This window comes from Anomaloglossus baeobatrachus, chromosome 8, assembly GCF_048569485.1.
Source record: "Anomaloglossus baeobatrachus isolate aAnoBae1 chromosome 8, aAnoBae1.hap1, whole genome shotgun sequence".
Classification (NCBI taxonomy): domain Eukaryota; kingdom Metazoa; phylum Chordata; class Amphibia; order Anura; family Aromobatidae; genus Anomaloglossus; species Anomaloglossus baeobatrachus.
Window position 1 is genome coordinate 206,876,739 of NC_134360.1, and position 23,255 is coordinate 206,899,993.

At 49.9% G+C, this 23,255-nt stretch overlaps 1 protein-coding gene across 3 annotated transcripts in view; it reads right to left on the reverse strand.

The window, feature by feature from the left end:
• SLC1A7 (solute carrier family 1 member 7) overlaps positions 1-23,255 on the reverse strand; it is a 149,598-nt gene that overhangs the window by 55,032 nt on the left and 71,311 nt on the right. For all 3 annotated transcript variants that reach the window (XM_075320098.1, XM_075320100.1, XM_075320099.1), the window contains exon 3: positions 8,577-8,792. In XM_075320098.1, coding sequence (XP_075176213.1) covers positions 8,577-8,792 — 216 coding nt within the window. The remainder of the gene's footprint in view (positions 1-8,576; positions 8,793-23,255) is intronic.

The following is a 23,255-nucleotide window of genomic DNA, read 5'->3' on the forward strand; positions in this document are numbered from 1 at the left end:
GAGGCCGCCTCTACATCCTGCCAGAAGAGGCTGACGGCGCGGATCCACCAGGCCAGGTATACCCTGAAACCACCAGCCCATGAAAGCCGCCTCTACATCCTGCCAGAAGTGGCTGAAGTCGCGGCCAACGGGAGAGGAAGATTGGAGGAAAGGTCTGGGGAAACGGATGGCCCAGACCTGGTTACCAACAGGACCGGTGACCTGCCTCCTGAGAGGGTTTTGGGTGGGTTAACGGACTTGTGGGTGGAGGGTGGTGATGTCTGATACCTGGTGGTTTTAAAAATGTTTTACATGTTTTAATGTTTTATGCATTTTAAAATGTTGTCTTGCAGCCCGAGGACGTGCTGGTGATAACTAAGGGGGAATGTGGCGCCCCTGACCTGGTCAGGCACCACTGAGTACTGCACCCATGCTGGGGACAGTACAATACAGGTAATCCAGATGGCTGACAGGGGTGTGGAACACAGGCGCATAGTGATCAGGTCTCACACATGTACCTTTGAGAGGACCCCTGGGGATCCCAGGAGGGGGCAAAGCCTATACCTCCACTGGAATAGTGGCAGGGGGTCAAAAAGCCTCCATCTCCTCTCAAGGGGTGTGGTGGAGAGTCTGGTTGCTAGGTGGCGTAGGCAAGAACAGGAGAGGAGGAGCAGTGAGTCAGTTAGGGCAGAACTCCAGAGGGCTCAGTGAGGAGCAGACCTGTGGGGCTGATGCTGTCTAACAGCGCCCGCGCAGTGGCTACAGACGGGGGAGAACGGTCAACTAGGAGTGCTGCCTGAAAGCCAGCTTCAGCTAGAGAGTGCACGGAGTGGGAAGTACGGAGACTTCTAGAGAGCACCAGGCCCAACCGGGCGGCAGATCCCGAAGCGAGGATAGATTCACCTTTCCCTGCTAAACCTGCCGGTGTGGGGCTCTTACAGCCCACACCACAACAACCAAAAGCCGCAGCCACGTAACCGCAAGTAGGGCCCATAGGTCACAGGAGGCAAGAGGCTGGAGTGGCCTGGCCCGGGGAACAAGCACACGGCAAAACAACAAGGGGAGAGAGGCTTGGAGCATCTTCCCTGGGTGACCCCCATAGGGACTCAAAGTCGGGGTTACCCCAAACCACCAAGGGCTAAGGAAGGCGAGTTTGTAGTCACCCTCATACAGTCAGCCGGAAGGATACCTGGTTCCCACCTGGTGCATCTCAGTTACGCCCGGGTTACTCACCCTGCCACCTGAAGTGAGTAAAAACCCTGAAAGACACTCTGCCTGTGTGTGGTCATTCTGCGACTTGTGGTACTACAGCTTTACAAAGGGCCCTGGGGCTTGCCTCACTCTCAGGAGGCTACTACACCCGACTGCACCCACCATCAGCCCCAGGCGTCCTCTAACCTGCAGTGGCGGTCCCCACTGACCGCAAATACTGAGAGTGGCGTCACGATCAAAACCGAAGATTCCCTACCAGTGACGGAGATCCAGCAACGTGGAGTCCCTGAAGGTAACGCACCGACACCGACACAACACCTGTGGGGCTTCACAATCCTATCTAGGACCTTGATACCAATACCAACTGTACACCTCTCCACTACTTTTGACAGGTAGTGAGCGCTGTCCCCTATCTTTCATGCAGGTCTTACCTCACCATACAATGATGTTTTTCTCCACTTTTTTCATTAGGCTGTCCCCTCTTGGAGGAGATAGGTGTTCTATCTGTGCAGTAGTCACTGAGCCCTTCACCCCTACCCGGCAGGTACTATTTTAAAGAGCCCCATTCTCCAATGACATTCCTTTCCCTTTCCTACCCCCCCCCCTTTCCCCCCCCCTCATTTCTTACTCTCTCCTTTCCTCTGTTTTTACTAACATATATCCAGTCTTGATTTGCGGCCCCCTACCTTTGCAGAATACCACTATATGATCCCTCTGGCAACACCGACCGGCTGACTTTGATATCTCGCTATATGGTCAGACACACACTTGATAGTTTATTACGTGTTATATTTACTGCGTGATCTCTTAATGGACATCTTGTCTTTTTCACCCAGTGCTCACACGTACCAACCCTCCTCTCCCCATTTTAAGTGATGACCCACATCGCTCTTTCTTGGTGCTTTTCATACATCAATTCCTTTGTCTCATAGGTATGTGTAAATTGCTTTTCTCAATTCCGTCATCTCTTCATATGTACATATGCTTTATTTCCTCATTGTATTCAATGGTCTTTTGGATTATTGTCATTGTGTTTCTGGGTATATACATGTTAATACCTCTGTATGTGAATTTTCATCCATACACTGAATTATATGTCATGTATTTTACAGTGTACACTTTATGTATGAATCGGAGCAATTGCCTCCTGATATATATTCTGATTTGTTCATGTAATATTTTCCTTTTGTAACATTTATGTTTCTTCTTCTTTTTTTACATAGTCTGATAATACTCTCGATAAAGGTCCCATTGTGACCGAAACGTTGAGACAGACTTCTTTCTTTTTTTCACAATAAAAAACACCAAAGAAACCCAGACTTTGTTCTTATTCTTCCATTGGAGTGCCGGAGATTCATTTTAGATTTCAGTGTATGGAGCATGTCTCGAAGCTCCTGAAAGGTAACCTCACAAAGGGGGATTGTGTACTGACCAAGGTCATTGAGTGACAGACGGTTGCAATACCTTCACTCGAGTACTTCTGAGGTGTTGTACCTGAAGCCACATAAAATGGAGGAGCTGTTGGGACTCCTGGTGCGGCTCGATCTGGAGCAGCTGGTGGGGTGTTTCAATGAGACACTAATGGACCAGGTTGTACAATCTCTTGTGGGGCCAGGGCAGACCCAGGTTGAACAGGAAGATAGCTTGATACTGCGTGAATTGTGGCCTGCAAATCCATAGGGAGGTCATGAAATGTACCCCAAAAAGGAGTTGTTGCACAAAACACTGGTAGGGACGGGGCTGCCTCTCTGTGAGTGATAGCAGTCTGGGCACAAATGCCCAAATCACTCTTCACTCTCCTCTCAGCCCCCACCAGTGACGTGTCATGCTCAGTTGGTCCAATTCCGATCTGCAGCTGGAAGGATCAAAGCTACAACCACAATAAAGATATTCATGAGCCTCTTAAAGATAAGCTTACAGGAGCAGAGTAGATACCAGAAGTATATTAGGACAGTGTTAAGGCCCAGTCACACTAAACAACTTACCAGCGATCCCAACAACGATACAACATGATAGGGATCGCTGGTAAGTTGCTAGGAGGTCGCTGGTGAGATGTCACACTAAGCGACGCTCCAGCGATCCCACCAGCAACCTGACCTGGCAGGGATCGCTGGAGCGTCGCTACACGTGGAAGCATGCTGCGCTTGGTAACTAAGGTAAATATCGGGTAACCAACCCGATATTTACCTTGGTTACCAGCACACACCGCTTAGCGCTGGCTCCCTGCACTCCTTGCCAGAGTACACATTGGGTTAATTACCCGATGTGTACTCCAGCTACGTGTGCAGAGAGCAAGGAGCCGGCACTGGCAGTATGAGAGCGGCGGACGCTGGTAATGAAGGTAAATATCGGGTAACCAAGGAAAGGGCTTCTTGGTTACCCGATATTTACATTGGTTACCAGCGTTCGCAGAAGCCGGCTCCCTGCTCACTGCACATTTAGTTGTTGCTCTGTCGCTGTCACACACAGCGATGTGTGCTTCACAGCGGGAGAGCAACAACTAAAAAATGGTCCAGGACATTCAGCAACAACCAGCGACCTCACAGCAGGGGCCAGGTTGTTGCTGGATGTCACACACAGCAATATCGCTAGCAAGTTGTGCCTCAGCAGCGATGTTGCTAGCGATGTTGCTTAGTGTGACGGTACCTTTAGTTGGGAAGAGTTAGGATAAAAGAAAGGGGATCACACTAGTAGTGGAAAAACCTCTAAACTGCAGAATCTTTACTTTGTCTGGCAGTCCCATATACAGTGAATGGGGAGGAGGTCAAGCATGTACTGTACATCTCTGCTCCACTAAGAAGAGGACTCATTTTCAGGATTGTTGAGGGCTCCAAAGGTCAGACCTCCTGTAATCAACAAGATATCCTGTGTTGCAACTTACTATCTTGGGAATAACTCTTTAAAGGGAATTTCTCAGCTGGTTTTTGCTATGTAATCTGAGAATAGCATTGTGTAGTGGCTGAGAGCCTGATTCCAGCAATGTATCACTTACTAGGCTGTGTGCTGTAGTTTCATTAAAATCAGTGTTTTATTAGCAGGAGATTATCACTACAGCTCTAGGTTTCTTGTGCCTCTTAGTCCATCTCCTCCCCTTCTACTGATTTGCGCTTTATGTAAATGTAACGTGTGCACACAAAGCTGTCAATCAGTGGTGTGGGCGGGGTTCTACACAGTTCAGCATTCCAAGTTCTGCTAGATCTGCAGCAGAGAAAACAGGGATTATATCACAACTGCTGCACCCAGTAATTTAAGGGACACATCGCTGGAATCATGGTCTCTGCTGCCAGATGAAGCATCAAAAAGCCAGTGACAAATTTCCTTTAAGGTTAATGCTATTGTCCTAATTATAAACAATAGATGCAATAACTTATCGGCACCAACATCATGTAGCGTGGCTCTGTCAGTGGATGAGCGTACAGATGTAATAAGTAACATTCAGGTCAGTTTCAGATTGCTCCGGAGAGACAAGACCCCGTGATCATCTGGCAGATTGTTGTTCGGGTTTGAAGGGGATTAAAGTGTTTTGATTCCTATAACTCAGTCTCACGTAGTGAAATTACACTGGGAGCAGATCCAGGATAATCTCACACATTGTTATACGGTCAATTTGTCCCTACATGAGGGCAGAGATTGTTATCATGGATGATACACATCTGTACATGCTATATCAATTCACCGAGACTGAGGATTTCATTTATAGAAAGGAAATTAATAAAAAAATAACGACATCATGGAGAATTTACAAATCAAGGATATCAAACAGCTGGAAGCACGATGAATGACAAAATAAATAATAAAAGGGTCTTTTCTGGAGTATGACATGTGAAAAGCATAGAAAGCCCACTTTGCAATGTGTCTTTTTTTCTGTCAACTTGCTGTTTGATTAAGTGTTAAAGGGAATCTGTCAGCAGGTTTTTGCTACCTCATATTATTTATTATTATTATTATTTATTTATAGAGCACCATTAATTCCATGGTGCTGTACATGAGAGGGGGGGTTACATACAAAATACGTATACAAGTTACAGTAGACAGACTAGTACAGAGGGAAGAGGGCCCTACCCTTGCGGGCTTACATTCTATAGGATTATGGGGAGGAGACAATAGGTGGGGTGTAGGTCAGGCGGCAGCTCCGCACGGTGGTTGGGCGGCAGCTCCGCACGGTGGTCGGGCGGCAGCTCCGCACGGTGGTCGGGCGGCAGCTCCGCACGGTGGTCGGGCGGCAGCTCCGCACGGTGGTCGGGCGGCAGCTCCGCACGGTGGTCGGGCGGCAGCTCCGCACGGTGGTCAGGCGGCAGCTCCGCACGGTGGTCGGGCGGCAGCTCCGCACGGTGGTCGGGCGGCAGCGAGTTCATTGTAGATTGTAGGCATTTCTGAACAGGTGCGTTTTCAGGTTCCATTTGAAGTTTGCAAGGGTAGGGGATAGTCTGACGTGTTTAGGCAGCGAGTTCCAGGAGACTGAGGATGCTCGGGAGAAGTCTTGGAGTCGGTTGTGTGAGGAGCGAATGAGAGAGGAGGAGAGGAGGAGATCTTGGGAGGACCGGAGGTGACGTGTTGGAGTGTAGTGGGAGAGTAGTTCGGAGATGTACGGAGGGGAAAGATTATGCACAGCTTTGTAGGTCAGTGTTAGAAGTTTGAATTGGATACGGTGGAAGATTGGAAGCCAGTGGAGGGACATGCAGAGAGGAGAAGCGGGGTGGTATTGAGGAGAGAGGTGGATAAGTCGGGCAGCAGAGTTAAGGATGGACTGGAGAGGGGCAAGCGTGTTGGCAGGGAGGCCACAGAGGAGGATGTTACAGTAGTCGAGGCGGGAGATTATGAGGGCATGCACTAGCATTTTAGTAGATTGCAAATTGAGGAAAGGGCGGATTCTGGAAATATTTTTGAGTTGAAGACGGCAAGAGGTGGTGAGGGATTGGATGTGTGGTATGAAGGATAAGGCAGAGTCAAAGGTCACTCCGAGGCAGCGAACTTTGGGTACTGGCGAGAGCGTGGTGTTATTTATTGTAATAGATAGATCAGGTGGAGAGTGTAGGTGAGACGGAGGAAAGATGATTAGTTCAGTTTTGGCCACATTGAGCTTTAGGAAGCGAGAGGAGAAGAAGGAGGATATAGCAGATAGACATTTCGGGATTTTGGACAGCAGAGATGTGGCATCTGGGCCAGAGAGGTAGATCTGGGTGTCGTCGGCATATAGGTGGTATTGGAAGCCATGGGACTTTATGAGTTGTCCCAGGCCAAATGTGTAGATAGAGAAAAGTAGGGGTCCTAGGACAGAGCCTTGAGGGACGCCAACAGAGAGATGGTGGGATGAAGAGGTTGTGTGGGAGTGGGAGACACTAAAAGTGCGATTTGAGAGGTATGAAGAGATCCAAGAGAGGGCAAGATCTCTGACACCAAGGGAAGAGAGGGTCTGTAATAGGAGGGAGTGGTCAACGGTATCAAAGGCTGAGGACAGGTCTAGGAGTAGGAGTATAGAGAAGTGCTTGTTCGCTTTGGCAGTAAGCAAGTCATTTGTGATTTTAGTCAGGGCAGTTTCGGTGGAGTGATGTGGAGATGAGAGCAGCATGAGATCCTGAATCTAACGATGTATCACTTAGATTACTGGCTGCAGCCATTCTAAGGCCGGTTTCACACATCCGTCTTTTTGCCGTTTTGCCGGATGCGGCGCTCTCCCGTACAGTTAATACAGTACAATGACAGCACAACAAGCGCCGGTCACATGCTGTCATGTGACCGGCGCATGTGACCCGGAAGTTACAGCGCTGTCATTGTACTGTATTAACTGTACGGGAGAGCGCCGCATCCGGCAAAACGGCAAAAAGCCGGATGTGTGAAACCGGCCTTAGAGAATCAGAATTTTTAGATTTAGCCATGTAGCAGAGCTGAGAGAGCTGTCCTCAGCCACACCAGGCTCCCTATAAAGATTAAGCATTGACAGTGAGGTGTCAGGAGTGACATGGCGGACTGCAGTGCGCGTGACAATGTAGTCCAGCAATTATAAGGGTCCTGCTGCTTAAACAAACATAGCAGATAAATAACAGATTGGATTGTGACAAGACAGGCATTCCTAATTTCTCTGTTAACCCTTGCAGCATGCTGTCTTCGGCTTACATGGCAACAACCTGCTGACAAATTCCCTTTAAAGGAGATTGTCCAAGAACTTTTAAAACAAACCTAAAAGCAGGAAATATTTTACAATAAAAAAATCAAACGTTACTCAAATGTTATCCCAATGTTACAGAATAAAGGCCCCGCGGGTCCCTGCTGCAGACATTGGTCCTGGGTGTCAAGTGTCATACAAGCTAGCATCAGTGCTCAGGACAGTTGATCGGTGTAGTGATCACATGAGTACGGCAGAAAAGAAATAAGTATTGGTGGGGACCAACAGAGTGTCAGTACTGGAACAGTGGGGGATTTAACAGTATTTGTATCACATTTCCTGCTGCTACGTTAATATTAAAGGGAAAGTCCAACAGAATTAAAGGGAAATTCCAAATGAAAGCAAAAATAAATAGTTAACCAATGTAAGTATTCATTTTAGAATCTTGGCATTCCTTAAAGGGGTATTCCCACCTCCAAGATCCTATCCCAATATATAGTAGGTATAATAATAATATTAGCAAATACCTCCAATTAGAAATGTAGTATAGTTCTCCTGATTACCTATGCTTTTTACCTCATGTGCAGGGCATTACAGGACCTTATGTATCCATTGTTATGACTACTAGCTGTGACTACATGTGTGGCTGTAACCATAGATACTTAAGATCCTGCAATGCCTTGCACATGAGGTAAGCGACATAGTTAATCAGAAGAACTATACTACATTTCTATTTCTTATTATTACAGCTGCTACATATTGGGATAAGATCTTAGAGATGGGAATAACCCTTCAACTTTAAACAACTATAGGCCATCAGCTCTCTCTCCAGACCCCCATATGCACATGCACAGTAGTTTCAGCTGATCATGCATGTATTTTCTGTAGGATGAGGAGACATGTTCTTGGAAAACAAAGGATCAGGCATTAAAATTTAACATGCCCACTCTTTCTGAACAGTCACCCTACACCTTAAAAGGGTGGCCGGTTCAGATGTCTGCACAGGGGGACTTTAGACTTCTTAAGAAACGGTCTCTGCAAACACCAAGATTGCGTGGCTTCTCCTGAAGCAGCTTAGGTGGCTGCCTGGCGAAAGTCAGGCAACGTCCCCATCCTCTTTTTCATATAGTGAATAGTATCATGCATAAGGAAAGACAGAGTCACAGAGCTATTTGCATCACTTTCTTATTCCTTGGTACTAAATACTCCTTGGACAACCTCTGTTAAAACTCTTCCATTTGATGGATCTGCCGAGTGTTACACCATAACTCAATGCAATTACCGAATCAGGTCCAGGAGGGCGTCCGCCGAGCTCATCACCGGCTTCCCACTGTGTTCTGTGTTCTCCTTTTGGGCAGCACCACCAGGGTGGATGATCGATACCATGATGATTCCCACAATCACCGCCACAAAGGTGGTCCACAAGTAATAGGCAATGGTGAGTATACCCAGGCGACTGGATGTCTTAGCGTCAAGAGCAGCCAACCCAGACATCAAGCTAAAAATGGATAAAAGAGAAAACAATTTATATAAGTATCTAATACATCAGTATTACAATTCATGCAACAATAACTGATCGCAAATATGTTAAATTTTGCTATGCCAAAATGACTGCCCATCCACGTGCTGCCCTAAAAGTACAGATTCTGTTCAATGGTTTACCATTACTACAGGAGTATTGGGGGCGCAGCCTTGCCGCATAGGTGTTGAGAGGCACCAGGTCACCTGCTCTTCTGGTGCACCGCTGCAGCAGTGGTCGGTACGCAGCGCTGCACCTTTAAGGCTTCAAATTAGTTAGGGACCCACTCAGAGGTTCACCATATCGTGGCAGTGGGATTCATACAGTCTGATCAGAATGTTAAACCAAAAACCTCATGTTCAGGTATATAAATTTTTGCCTAGCAGCATTAGATCACAGTATGATTTTTGGATGTGCGGTTCATGTATTTTTCTCCAGCTATGTTGCATTACTGCAGCACAGCTAACACCAATGGCACCACCGAATCAGTGGCAGTGGTGTAGAAGGGATTTGAATCCAATGCTTTCTGCCCAGTTTAAAAAAAGGATTGCATGTTGTTTGTGCTACTATGAGCAGCTCTGTAGCACTGGTCTGTTGATGCATATGGTAGAAAATGATCATCTGCCATATGCATCAATAGAGCAGTATCTGGAGCTTCACATCACCAATCTCTCAGCAGCAAGAAACAAACACAGCTCAGCTCTGCGCTGTCTAGTAATCACAAGCCAAGCTCCATTGTGGAGGAGAGCAGGAGAGCTGAGCTGTGAGAGAAACCAGCTAATGATAATATAAAACCACTCTCCAACTATATTGATGTAAATGTCAGAGGTGAATCATACACTTATATTAGCATGATGATAACTCAGAGAGGTGAAGCAGGTCAGGAACACACAGGAGAGACGTGAGGGAACTACAACACTGCGGAGACACAAATCCTGCTAGGACTTCTAGATACATGTAGCTGCGCATGTAAGGAAAGAACTAAGCATGAATATGAGCACAGCACCACTGGTAAAATGAATATTCTATTAATACAAAACACACATAAAACCATTTAAAATGTTTTTGAAACACACAATGTATCCTCAATATTGCAGCAGTCTGTGCCATAAGTAAAGATCATCCCAAAACTATGTGACATGTAAATCAGCCCCAGAAAAAAATGTCAGATGATGGAGAGGTATAATATACCAAAATCCACCGAAATAACAAGGGAAGAGCTGTGCACTCCCTGGAAAAAAAACAAACAAAACAATAGTCAATATATCCACACACAGACCAAATGCCAATTATCATCCAGGGTCCCGGGGCCAACTAATGAACGGCATGCATGAAGAAATAAGATAGTATAGTCCATGAGGTCCCAAGTCAGGTTGTGTACTGCCAATGTAAGTCAGATAAAGAAGCGGACATGGAGGGGAGAAGTTATAGAGTAAGCTGCCGGCCACTGTGTGCTGGAGACGGAGGAGGACGACGCGTGACTTGAGAGGCAGTGAATGTGAATACAATGTTTGTTTGTTTGGTTTTTTTTCTTGCATTAGAGACAAAACAGAGACATATATACCAGGAAGGAGCCCAGGATGGGCACATATATACCAGGAAGGGGACATATTCACCAGGATGGGGCCATATATACCAGGAGCAGCCCAGGATAGGACCATATATACCAGGATGGAGCCCAGGATGGGGACATATATACCAGGAGAGGCACAGGATGGGGACATATTTACCAGAATGGGGACATATCCACCAGGATTGGGAAATATTTACCAAGATGAGCTCAGGATGGGGGATATATTTACCAGGATGGGGGATATATATATACCAAGATGTTGGGTATATATACCAGGATGGGGGCATATATACCAGGATGGGGGGCATATATACCAGGATGGGGGGCATATATACTAGGATGGGGAGCATATATACCAGGATGGGGGTCATATATACCAGGATGGGGGCATATTTACCAGGATGGGGGACATATATACCAGGATAGGGGATATATTTACCAGGATGGGGGACATATTTACCAGGAAGGAGCCCAGGAAGGCGTACATTACAACAGGATGGGGGACATTACTGCATAATGGGGGGGAGGGCAACTCATGTCTTTATAGGATTTAGAAAGCTACAAGGGCCCATACATCTAACCAACATTTGGAGGGGGCAGCAGGTCAAATTTTGCATTGTTGTCCAACGAACTCTAGTTCCGCCACTAGAAAGAATATATAAAATGCTAAAAGTGCATGTACACATTATATATATATATATATATACTAGAAGGTGGCCCGATTCTACGCATCGGGTATTCTAGAATTTACGTATTGTGTAGTTCATGTATGATTTTTGTTATATATATATATATATATAGATGTTGTTGTGTGTAGTTACCAAGTGTTTGTGTAGGGCGCTGTACATGTTCTGGATGTTGTCTGGGTGTGATGGGGGGTGAGAGCGGTGTTGTTTGTGTGTTGCGTTGTTTGTGGAGCGCTGTGTGTCTGTAGCGTTGTGTGTGTGTTGCGCAGTTTGTGTGTGTGTGGTGTGTTTTGGGGGGATGTATGTTTTGTGCAATGTGCGTGTTGTGCGGTATGTGCGTATATTTGTGTGTGCAGCGTTGTCTGTGTGTGTGGGTGTCTGTGTAGGGCAGTTGTTTGTGGTTCCCAGTGTGTGTGTGTGGTGTGGTGTGTTGTGCAGTGCGCGCGCGCGCGTATGTGTGTGTGTTGGGGGGAGGTGTGCACTTCCCATCGTGCTCCATCCCCCATGCAGCGCACTCCCCATCGTGCTCCATCCCGTATGCTGCGCACCCCCCATCGTGCTCCATCTCCCATCCTGCGCACTCCCAAACGTGCTCCATCCGCCATGCTGCGCACTCCCCATCGTGCTCCATCTCCCATGCTGCGCACTCCCAAACGTGCTCCATCCGCCATGCTGCGCACTCCCAAACGTGCTCCATCCCCCATGCTGCGCACTCCCAAACGTGCTCCATCCGCCATGCTGCGCACTCCCCATCGTGCTCCATCCCCCATGCTGCGCACTCCCAAACGTGCTCCATCCGCCATGCTGCGCACTCCCCATCGTGCTCCATCTCCCATGCTGCGCACTCCCAAACGTGCTCCATCCGCCATGCTGCGCACTCCCAAACGTGCTCCATCCCCCATGCTGCGCACTCCCAAACGTGCTCCATCCGCCATGCTGCGCACTCCCAAACGTGCTCCATCCCCTATGCTGCGCACCCCCCATCGTGCTCCATCTCCCATCCTGCGCACTCCCAAACGTGCTCCATTCGCCATGCTGCGCACTCCCAAACGTGCTCCATCCGCCATGCTGCGCACTCCCAAACGTGCTCCATCCGCCATGCTGCGCACTCCCCATCGTGCTCCATCCCCCATGCTGCGCACTCCCAAACGTGCTCCATCCGCCATGCTGCACACTCCCCATCGTGCTCCATCTCCCATGCTGCGCACTCCCAAATGTGCTCCATCCGCCATGCTTCGCACTCCCAAACGTGGTCCATCCGCCATGCTGCGCACTCCCAAACGTGTTCCATCCGCCATACTCCGCACTCCCCATCGTGCTGCATCCTCCATGCTGCGCACTCCCAAACGTGCTCCATCCGCCATACTCTGCACTCCCCATCGTGCTGCATCCCCCATGCTGCGCACTCCCAAACGTGCTCCATCCGCCATACTCTGCACTCCCCATCGTGCTCCATCCCCCATGCTGCGCACTCCCAAACGTGCTCCATCCGCCATGCTGCGCACTCCCAAACGTGCTCCATCCGCCATGCTGCGCACTCCCAAACGTGCTCCATCCGCCATGCTGCGCACTCCCAAACGTGCTCCATCCGCCATGCTGCGCACTCCCAAACGTGCTCCATCCGCCATGCTGCGCCAGCATCAGCCTCTCCGTCTCCAGCATCAGCCTCCCCATCCCAGCCTTCCCCAGGTTCAGCCTCTCTCCTCTCAGCCTCCTCCAGCACGCCGTGCTCCTCTGCCGACACTCACAGATCCGATCGCATACACTCACACACACCCACCCGATCGCATCCACTCACACACACCCGATCGCATCCACTCACACACACCCGATCGCATCCACTCACACACACCCGATCGCATCCACTCACACACAAAGACACACACACTGACGATATTGCACATACGCGCTGATACTCACAACATCCGGGGATATCACATGCTTCTGGCCATGTGATCCCCCGGCAGGTCCTGGAGGCTCACAACAGCACAGTATCGCCGCCGAGAAGCAAGCGATATCCCAGGATGTTGTGAGTATTTGGATGCGATGTGATGTGTGAGGTGTGTGTGAGTGTGATCTGATTTGTGTGTGTGTGTGCTGTTATGTGTGTGTATGTTCCGCAGCTGCAGGACCTTGATGTGTGGATGCGATGTGATGTGTGTGTGAGGTGTGTGTGAGAGTGAGTGTGAGCCGGTGTACACTGGTAACTATGATACACATCGGGTAACTAAGGGACCTTAGTTACCCGATGTGTATAATGGTTACCAGCTTTCACGGCCTCCGTCAAGATCCCAGCATCGCAAGGTTATGTCTGGCGCTGCCGGGATCCTGACGGAGCCGGTGTAGAAGCAAGCGATATCCCAGCATGTTGTGATGTGTGAGGTGTGTGTGAGAGTGAGTGTGAGAGTGAGTGTGTGGATGTGATGTGTGAGGTGTGTGTGAGAGTGAGTGTGAGAGTGAGTGTGTGGATGTGATGTGTGAGGTGTGTGTGAGAGTGAGTGTGGTCTGATGTGTGTGTGTGTACTCACCTGGGAATCGGAGCTCCGTGTCAGTTGGGCCAGAGCGAGCGTGCATTGCGTGAGGGGGGCGGGGCCTGCAGAGAGCCGGGGCGAGAGGCCAATCCGTGTGGGGGGGCGGGGCCATGGCGAGCCCAGCGGCCAATCAGCTTTGTGTCACCGTAAGGACACAATTTCGGAGCATGACAGACAGATAGACAGACAGATAGACAGACAGATAGACAGACAGACAGACAGACAGAATAAGGCAATTATATATATATATATATATATATATATATATATATATATATATATATATATATATGTGTGTATTTAAAGGGATATGTACAGTTTTGTGCAGCACAAATCTACGTTGAGGTATCAACTAAAAAAAAAAAAATGTTAAACGTTTGATAAATTACTATTTAAAAGTAAATTATTGCTATAAGTTTTGTTACAAGTCTTGCTTTCCAGGCTCGGATAACCGAGAGAACTGGCAGAACGTTTAGAACGTGACCCGTGAACCTCGGCCTCCGTCATGTTTTCTCAGTCTTCGCACCTGTCTCCATACAATGTATTGTTGTGTTTTTAGCTTTTGGATATGGAAAAAAAAAACAAGTCCAAAAATCCATCTGGACAGTGAACAGAAAACATGTGGATTATTGAAGAAGCTGTCTGGGACGCTTACACTGATCACACAGACACTAATCTCCGCCACCTACATCCTCCGCTACGGAAGACTCCAAGGAGCACCATGAGTAGAAAGGCAGATTTCAAAACATATGGGGCGGAGGAGCATGCAACAAATCTCCCATCCTGTGTGACCTCTTGGAAAACCTTTTGACATTTCACCCTGACTTTGACCCTAGTTCAGTGATGGTCAACCTACAACGTTATGGGGCCTCAGATGAAGCCGACAATGGTGAAAAGATACTTAGTTACTTCCATATGTCCTGGCGGCTATAGTAAGGAGAAATCATGGTTGTGGGTGGTGAGGATTGGGGGACCCTGCTCCACGTGGGACCTTTACTGCTCTATTGTACAGGTGAATAGAACTCATCCCGTCTGATTTGCAGTAATGAGCCCTATAGGGGATGAACTTGTACATATAGTTAGTAAATGGACAAGTACTTTGAAGGTGAGGTGAAGTTATAAGTGCGGTCTTTGTCCTAAAAACCTTGCTAATTGCTAGTACAAAGGGGCCACTGCAATCCGGCTAGGGGCAGACATATCATTGGTGTAACCATACAGGGGCCCAAGAGATAAGGAGGTCATGCCATTACTACGGTCAAAATAGGTGGAACTGTGCATTATGATGAGCTCTTGGGCTGCAAAGGGCAGAGATAAAAATGCTAACTCCGTTGTTCTCCACCAGGTGGCGCTATAGGTGGTTTCATTGCATAGCGCATGGCTAGTTTACTATACCTAGACACCACTTCTATGCCTATAGCTGCCGCCGATCTCAGGTTAAAGGCGGTGGACAGAATGTGGGTGGATACACTGTATTTATATACAGTATGTATGTGTATTGTGAGACTCATGTGGGATTAGTGGATGAGGGCAGGTATATCTCACCCCGGTATCGGTCCTATGTGACTTAGCCTGGCCAGGATCACCTGGCTACTAATGGATTAATGGGAGGTGAAGGACGGAGGTAAAAGGAATCTGGGAAGTTGGGGGAGGGTCTCCATCTGGGAACACAGTAAGCCTGTCTGTGTAGGAGACACTTGTGAGGAGCAGTGCCTGATGTTTGTATGGTTTAGCTGGAAGGGAGAAGCCCTCCAGTTGGTAGTTAGGATAACACCGTGTATAGTTAGCGCCGGACAGGCAAGGATTTATTTTGTTGGTGTTTTTTTTCTTTTTGTTTATGCTTCACTGCAATAAACCTGACCAAGCGTCAGTTACACCTTGAATTCGGCTGTCTGCCTGAGGTGAATACGTGCCCTTTGAACCCAGCAAAGGCGATCCCGGAGCGTGTTATCACATTGTGGTGGAGAACGCGGGCAGCACGTTACAGCGCATCATAATGGATGACGTGGTGAAAGCGCTGGTACAATCCGCAGCTGTGCAGCAGGAGGCTAATCGCTTGATGTCGGCACAGTTGAAGGAACTGGTGGAATCGACGGTTAAAGACCGCCAACTTTTGCAGCAGGTGGCGCAGCGTCTGGCGACCGTACCGGAGAGTAATGCGGAGGCTGACCAGAGGGTGATTCATGTGAGTCGGTGCTGGCAGAAATTAACCACAGAGGACGATGTGGAAGCTTACCTGACCACGTTTGAACGGACGGCGGAGCGGGAAAAGTGGCCAAAGGAGCGATGGGCCGACTTGCTTGCACCGTTTCTGGCAGGTGAGGCCCAAAAAGCCTACTTTGATCTTGAGCCTGAAGCAGCGCATGACTTTGATAAACTAAAAGCTGAGATCCTTGCCCGGCTGGGAGTGACGACGGCCGTGCGAGCACAGAGAGTTCATCAATGGACTTATCAGCCCGATAAACCACCGCGGTCACAGATGTTTGACCTCATTCACTTGACCAAGAAATGGCTACAGCCCGAGGTTTTGACGGCGCCAGAGATGGTACAAAGAATCGTTCTTGATAAATACCTAAGAGCTCTACCGCCATCTCTGAAGAGGTGGGTAAGCCATGGAAACCCCACGACAGCGGATCAGCTAGTGGATCTAGTGGAGCGTTATTCCTTGGCAGAAGGACTTATGGACGATGCTACACATCCTCGCTCTTCCCCTTCTCGACGAGGATCTGGTAAGACTGTTCCAGGGTCATGGGGAGGAGGAAAATATCCTAAGGCAGTGGAGGAGGAAAACAGGACTGCTGGCCCTGTGAGGGCTAAGGTGCCAAACTATGGTCTTAGCAAGGGGCCGTGAGGTGTTTCCGCTGCAGGGAGGTGGGCCACATTGCTGCAAACTGTCCAGTAACTGCAGAACCGATGCAGTTTGATGTCACGGACTTTGAAAAACGCAGGGCTATGGTTGCACGGGTAGTGTGTGTTGCTGCATGTCAAGGCGATATGAAAAAACACCTGTGTGAAGTGTCCATTGATGGCAATACTGTTGTTGCACTATTAGACTCGGGAAGTGTGGTGACTCTGGTAAAGGCCAGTCTGGTAGCAGTCCCGATGGGACCGTCAGATACATTTTCTGTGACATGTGTGCATGGAGACACCTGCTCGTACCTCACAACGGTCTCCTGCATTACTACGCCCTATGGGTCTGTGTATCATAAGGTGGGACTAGTACCAGCACTATTGCATGATATTATTTTGGGCAGGGATTTTCCCCACTTCTGGCAGTTGTGGGAGAACCAATTAGTACCCCAGGGTAGCCGCACGGATGATCCTTCTCCCACACCTTGTGTGGGCCCGGAGCCACTAGAGGATGCCCCACAAGAGGGTTCAGAGGAGGAATCCGCTGAAAACAACCCCCAGTTCCCCTTTTCAGTTCTGGCGGGTGATTCCGATGAACCCGGGGCAGAGGCGGACACGGGTGGCTGTCCCCCTTCCTCTTGGCTGAATTTGGAAGTCCAGAAAGATGACTTCCAAAGTGAGCAAATGAGAGATCCTACCCTTTCTCAGGCTATAAAAAATGTTAAAATGATAAACGGGGTGCAGGTGGATGCAGGTACTAGGCTGTCTTACCCCTACATGGCACTAGAGAATGACTTTCTCTATCAGATAGAGAAGAAGGGGGATGACACAGTACAACGATTGGTTGTGCCGAGAGCCTACAGGCGGAGAGTGCTGGACCTGGCACACGGACACATGATGGGGGGACACCTGGGGGTCCAGAAAACTACCGAAAGGATATTACACTGTTTTGTTTGGCCCGGCATGCATCACGATATTCGCACCTATTGCGAGTCTTGTCCCGACTGCCAAATCTCTGCGCCTAGGCCCCGTTTCTGTAGCCCCTTAGTACCTCTGCCTATCATCGAGATCCCATTTGAGAGAATTGGGATGGATTTAGTTGGACCCCTCCCCAAGTCTGCACGAGGACACCAGCACATCCTTGTCATCTTGGATTATGCCACTCGTTACCCCGAGGCCATCCCTTTGCGTAACACGGCCACCAAGACCATTGCCAAGGAGCTGGTCCATGTGTTTAGTCGGGTTGGTGTCCCAAAACAAATACTCACAGACCAAGGAACCCCCTTTATGTCTAAAGTAATGAAAGAACTCTGCAGGCTGTTACAAATAGCACAGTTACGCACCTCCGTGTATCACCCTCAAACGGACGGACTGGTCGAACGGTTTAACAAAACTTTGAAACAGATGCTCCGTAAGGCGATAGACAAGGACGGGAAGAACTGGGACTACTTACTCCCGTATTTGCTTTTTGCCATCCGGGAGGTGCCCCAGTCTTCCACCGGGTTCTCTCCTTTCGAGCTTCTGTACGCCCGACGTCCCCGTGGACTGTTAGATGTCGCTAAAGAAACCTGGGAGGGACAGGTCACCCCGTTCAAAAGCGTAATAGACCATGTAACCCAAATGCAGGACCGCATTGCGGCGGTGATGCCCATCGTTAAAGAGCATATGATACAGGCTCAAGGAGCACAGAAAAGGATTTATGATAGGGGGGCCAAGATCCGTACTTTTGCACCCGGAGATAGGGTGTTGATCCTGGTCCCCACGGCAGAAAGCAAATTTCTGGCAAAGTGGCAAGGCCCCTTTGAAATTAAGGAACGGGTGGGTGAGGTAAACTACAAAGTGTACCAGGCTGGTAAAAGGAAGCCTGAACAGATTTATCACGTGAATCTGATAAAACCCTGGAAGGACCGTCCAGCTCTGTCAGCAGGTCTGGCCCTTCCGGTCTGCAAGCAGACCATACCGGATGTCGGGACGGCGGAGACTCTGTCGGAGCGGCAAAAGACCGACGTCAAGCAGTTTGTAATCAACAATCACGAGTTTTTCTCGGAAAAGCCCGGGCAGACCACTCTCATTAAACATGACATCATAACAGAGCCTGGGGTAACAGTTCAGGTAAAGCCCTACCGAATACCGGAGGCTCGGCGGGAAGCTGTCTCCCGAGAAGTGAAGACCATGTTAGAGTTAGGTGTAATCGAGGAATCGCATAGCGCCTGGTCGAGTCCGATTGTGTTAATACCGAAACCAGACGGCTCCATTAGATTCTGCAATGACTTCAGGAGATTAAATGCGGTCTCCAAATTTGATGCATACCCTATGCCACGGGTCGACGAATTAATAGATCGGCTTGGAAAAGCCAGGTATATCACGACCCTAGACTTAACGAAGGGCTATTGGCAGATCCCGCTAACGGAGGCCGCTAAAGAGAAAACCGCGTTTTCTACACCGGAAGGTTTATACCAGTATGTGTATATGCCGTTTGGACTACACGGGGCACCGGCAACCTTTCAAAGGTTGATGGACCGAGTCCTGAGGCCCCATAGGCAGTATGCTTCTGCGTATTTGGATGACATAGTTATTTACAGCCTGGACTGGGAAACGCACCTCCAGAAACTAGAGGCTGTAATTGAGGACCTGCGGGAGGCGGGTCTAACAGCAAACCCCAAGAAATGTCATATCGGGCTGGAAGAAGCCCGGTATTTGGGATACGTAATTGGGAGGGGAATTGTTAAACCCCAGATTGACAAGATACAAGCCATTCAGAAATGGCCGCAACCAGTCAACAAGAAGCAGGTGAGAGCGTTTTTGGGAATAGCCGGCTACTACCGACGGTTCATTCCCAATTTTGCGGCTACCGCTGTTCCCCTGACGGACCTTACCAAAGGGAAAGACTCTGTCATGATCAAATGGACCACGGCAGCCGAAGAAGCCTTCCATAACTTAAAACTAGCTCTTTGCTCTCAACCTGTGCTAATGACTCCTGACTTCCGCAGCGAGTTCGTGGTCCAAACGGACGCTTCTGATGCCGGTATAGGGGCTGTATTGTCACAACTGAAGGACGGAGAGGAACATCCGGACCTTTATCTTAGTCGGAAACTTAATAAGCATGAACGCAACTATGCAATAGTGGAAAAAGAATGCTTAGCCATTAAGTGGGCTCTAGAGTCCCTTAAATATTACTTGATTGGAAGGAAGTTCCGGCTGATCACTGACCATGCCCCTCTCAAGTGGATGCACTTGAATAGGGAACGGAATGGCCGAGTGACCCGGTGGTTCCTTGCACTTCAGGCCTACCGTTTTACAGTGGAGCACCGCCCGGGGGTGCGGATGGGGAATGCTGATGCCCTGTCTCGTGTGCACTGTTTTGTGGGTGCTGTTGCTCAGCTGCAGTGGTCTGAGCAGAGGGGGGGGATATGTGAGACTCATGTGGGATTAGTGGATGAGGGCAGGTATATCTCACCCCGGTATCGGTCCTATGTGACTTAGCCTGGCCAGGATCACCTGGCTACTAATGGATTAATGGGAGGTGAAGGACGGAGGTAAAAGGAATCTGGGAAGTTGGGGGAGGGTCTCCATCTGGGAACACAGTAAGCCTGTCTGTGTAGGAGACACTTGTGAGGAGCAGTGCCTGATGTTTGTATGGTTTAGCTGGAAGGGAGAAGCCCTCCAGTTGGTAGTTAGGATAACACCGTGTATAGTTAGCGCCGGACAGGCAAGGATTTATTTTGTTGGTGTTTTTTTTCTTTTTGTTTATGCTTCACTGCAATAAACCTGACCAAGCGTCAGTTACACCTTGAATTCGGCTGTCTGCCTGAGGTGAATACGTGCCCTTTGAACCCAGCAAAGGCGATCCCGGAGCGTGTTATCACAGTATGTAATAATATATTATATAATATATGATATTTTATATATATATATATACTAGAAGGTGGCCCGATTCTACGCATCGGGTATTCTAGAATTTACGTATTGTGTAGTTCATGTATGATTTTTGTTATATATATATATCTATATATATAATTGCCTTATTCTGTCTGTCTGTCTGTCTGTCTATCTGTCTGTCTATCTGTCTGTCTGTCATGCTCCGAAATTGTGTCCTTACGGTGACACAAAGCTGATTGGCCGCTGGGCTCGCCATGGCCCCGCCCCCCCACACGGATTGGCCTCTCGCCCCGGCTCTCTGCAGGCCCCGCCCCCCTCACGCAATGCACGCTCGCTCTGGCCTAACTGACACGGGGCTCCGATTCCCAGGTGAGTACACACACACATCAGATCACACTCACTCTCACACATCACATCCACACATCACATCCACACATCACATCCACACATCACATCCACACATCACAACATGCTGGGATATCGCTTGCTTCTACACCGGCTCCGTCAGGATCCCGGCAGCGCCACACATAACCTTGCGATGCTGGGATCTTAACGGAGGCCGTGAAAGCTGGTAACCATTATACACATCGGGTAACTAAGGTCCCTTAGTTACCCGATGTGTATCATAGTTACCAGTGTACACCGGCTCACACTCACTCTCATACACACCTCACACACACATCACATCGCATCCACACATCAAGGTCCTGCAGCTGCGGAACATACATAACATAACAGCACACACATAACAGCACACACACACACACAAATCAGATGACACTCACACATACCTCACACATCACATCGCATCCAAATACTCACAACATCCTGGGATATCGCTTGCTTCTCGGCGGCGATATTGTGCTGTGAGCTTCCAGGACCTGACGGAGGATCACATGGCCAGAAGCATGTGATATCCCCGGATGTTGTGAGTATCAGCGCGTATGTGCAATATCGTCAGTGTCTGTGTGTGTGAGTGTATGCGATCGGGTGTGTGTGAGTGGATGCGATCGGTTGTGTGTGTGAGTGGATGCGATCGGTTGTGTGTGTGAGTGCATGCGATCGGTTGTGTGTGTGAGTGGATGCGATCGGTTGTGTGTGTGAGTGGATGCGATCGGTTGTGTGGGTGAGTGGATGCGATCGGTTGTGTGGGTGAGTGGATGCGATCGGGTGTGGGTGAGTGTCGGCAGAGGAGCACGGCGTGCTGGAGGAGGCTGGGAGCAGAGAGGCTGATCTTGGGGAAGGCTGGGAGGGGGAGGCTGATGCTGAGGGAGGCTGGAAGGAGAGAGGCTGAGCAAACGTGCTCCATCCGCCATACTGCGCACTCCCCATCGTGCTGCATCCCCCATGCTGCGCACTCCCAAACGTGCTCCATCCGCCATGCTGCGCACTCCCCATCGTGCTCTATCCGCCATGCTGCACACTCCCAAACGTGCTCCATCCGCCATGCTGCGCACTCCCAAACGTGCTCCATCCGCCATACTGCGCACTCCCCATCGTGCTCTATCCGCCATGCTGCACACTCCCAAACGTGCTCCATCCCCCATGCTGCGCACTCCCAAACGTGCTCCATCCGCCATGCTGCGCACTCCCCATCGTGCTCTATCCGCCATGCTGCACACTCCCAAAAGTGCTCCATCCGCCATGCTGCGCACTCCCAAACGTGCTCCATCCGCCATGCTGCGCACCCCCCATCATGCTCCATCCGCCATGCTGCGCACTCCCAAACGTGCTCCATCCGCCATGCTGCGCACTCCCAAACGTGCTCCATCCGCCATGCTGCGCACTTCCCAAACGTGGTCCATCCGCCATGTTGCGCACTCCCAAACGTGGTCCATCCGCCATGCTGCGCACTCCCAAACGTGGTCCATCCGCCATGCTGCGCACTCCCAAACGTGCTCCATCCGCCATACTGCGCACTCCCAAACGTGCTCCATCCGCCATACTGCGCACTCCCCATCGTGCACCATCCGGCATGCTGCGCACTCCCAAGCGGATGGAGCATGATGGGGGGTGCGCAGCATGGCGGATGGAGCACGTTTGGGAGTGCGCAGCATGGCGGATGGAGCACGTTTGGGAGTGCGCAGCATGACGGATGGAGCACGTTTGGGAGTGCGCAGCATGACGGATGGAGCACGTTTGGGAGTGCGCAGCATGCCGGATGGTGCACGATGGGGAGTGCGCAGTATGGCGGATGGAGCACGTTTGGGAGTGCGCAGTATGGCGGATGGAGCACGTTTGGGAGTGCGCAGCATGGCGGATGGAGCACGTTTGGGAGTGCGCAGCATGGCGGATGGATCACGTTTGGGAGTGCGCAGCATGGCGGATGGAGCACGTTTGGGAGTGCGCAGCATGGCGGATGGAGCACGTTTGGGAGTGCGCAGCATGGCGGATGGAGCACGTTTGGGAGTGCGCAGCATGGCGGATGGAGCACGTTTGGGAGTGCGCAGCATGCCGGATGGAGCACGTTTGGGAGTGCGCAGCATGGCGGATGGACCACGTTTGGGAGTGCGCAGCATGGCGGATGGAGCACGTTTGGGAGTGCGCAGCATGGGGGATGCAGCACGATGGGGGGTGCGCAGCATGGGGGATGGAGCACGATGGGAGGTGCACACCTCCCCCCAACACACACACACACGCGCACTGCACAACACACACACACTAGGAATCACAAACAACGCCCTACACAGACACCCACACACACAGACAACGCTGCACACACAAATATACGCACATGCTGCACAACACACACATTGCTCAAAACATACCTCCCCCCAAAACACACCACACACACACAAACCGCACAACACACACACACACACAACGCTACAGACACACAGCGCTCCACAAACAACGCAACACACGCAACACACATACAACACCGCTCTCACCCCCCGCGACACTCAGAACATGTACAGCGCCCTAC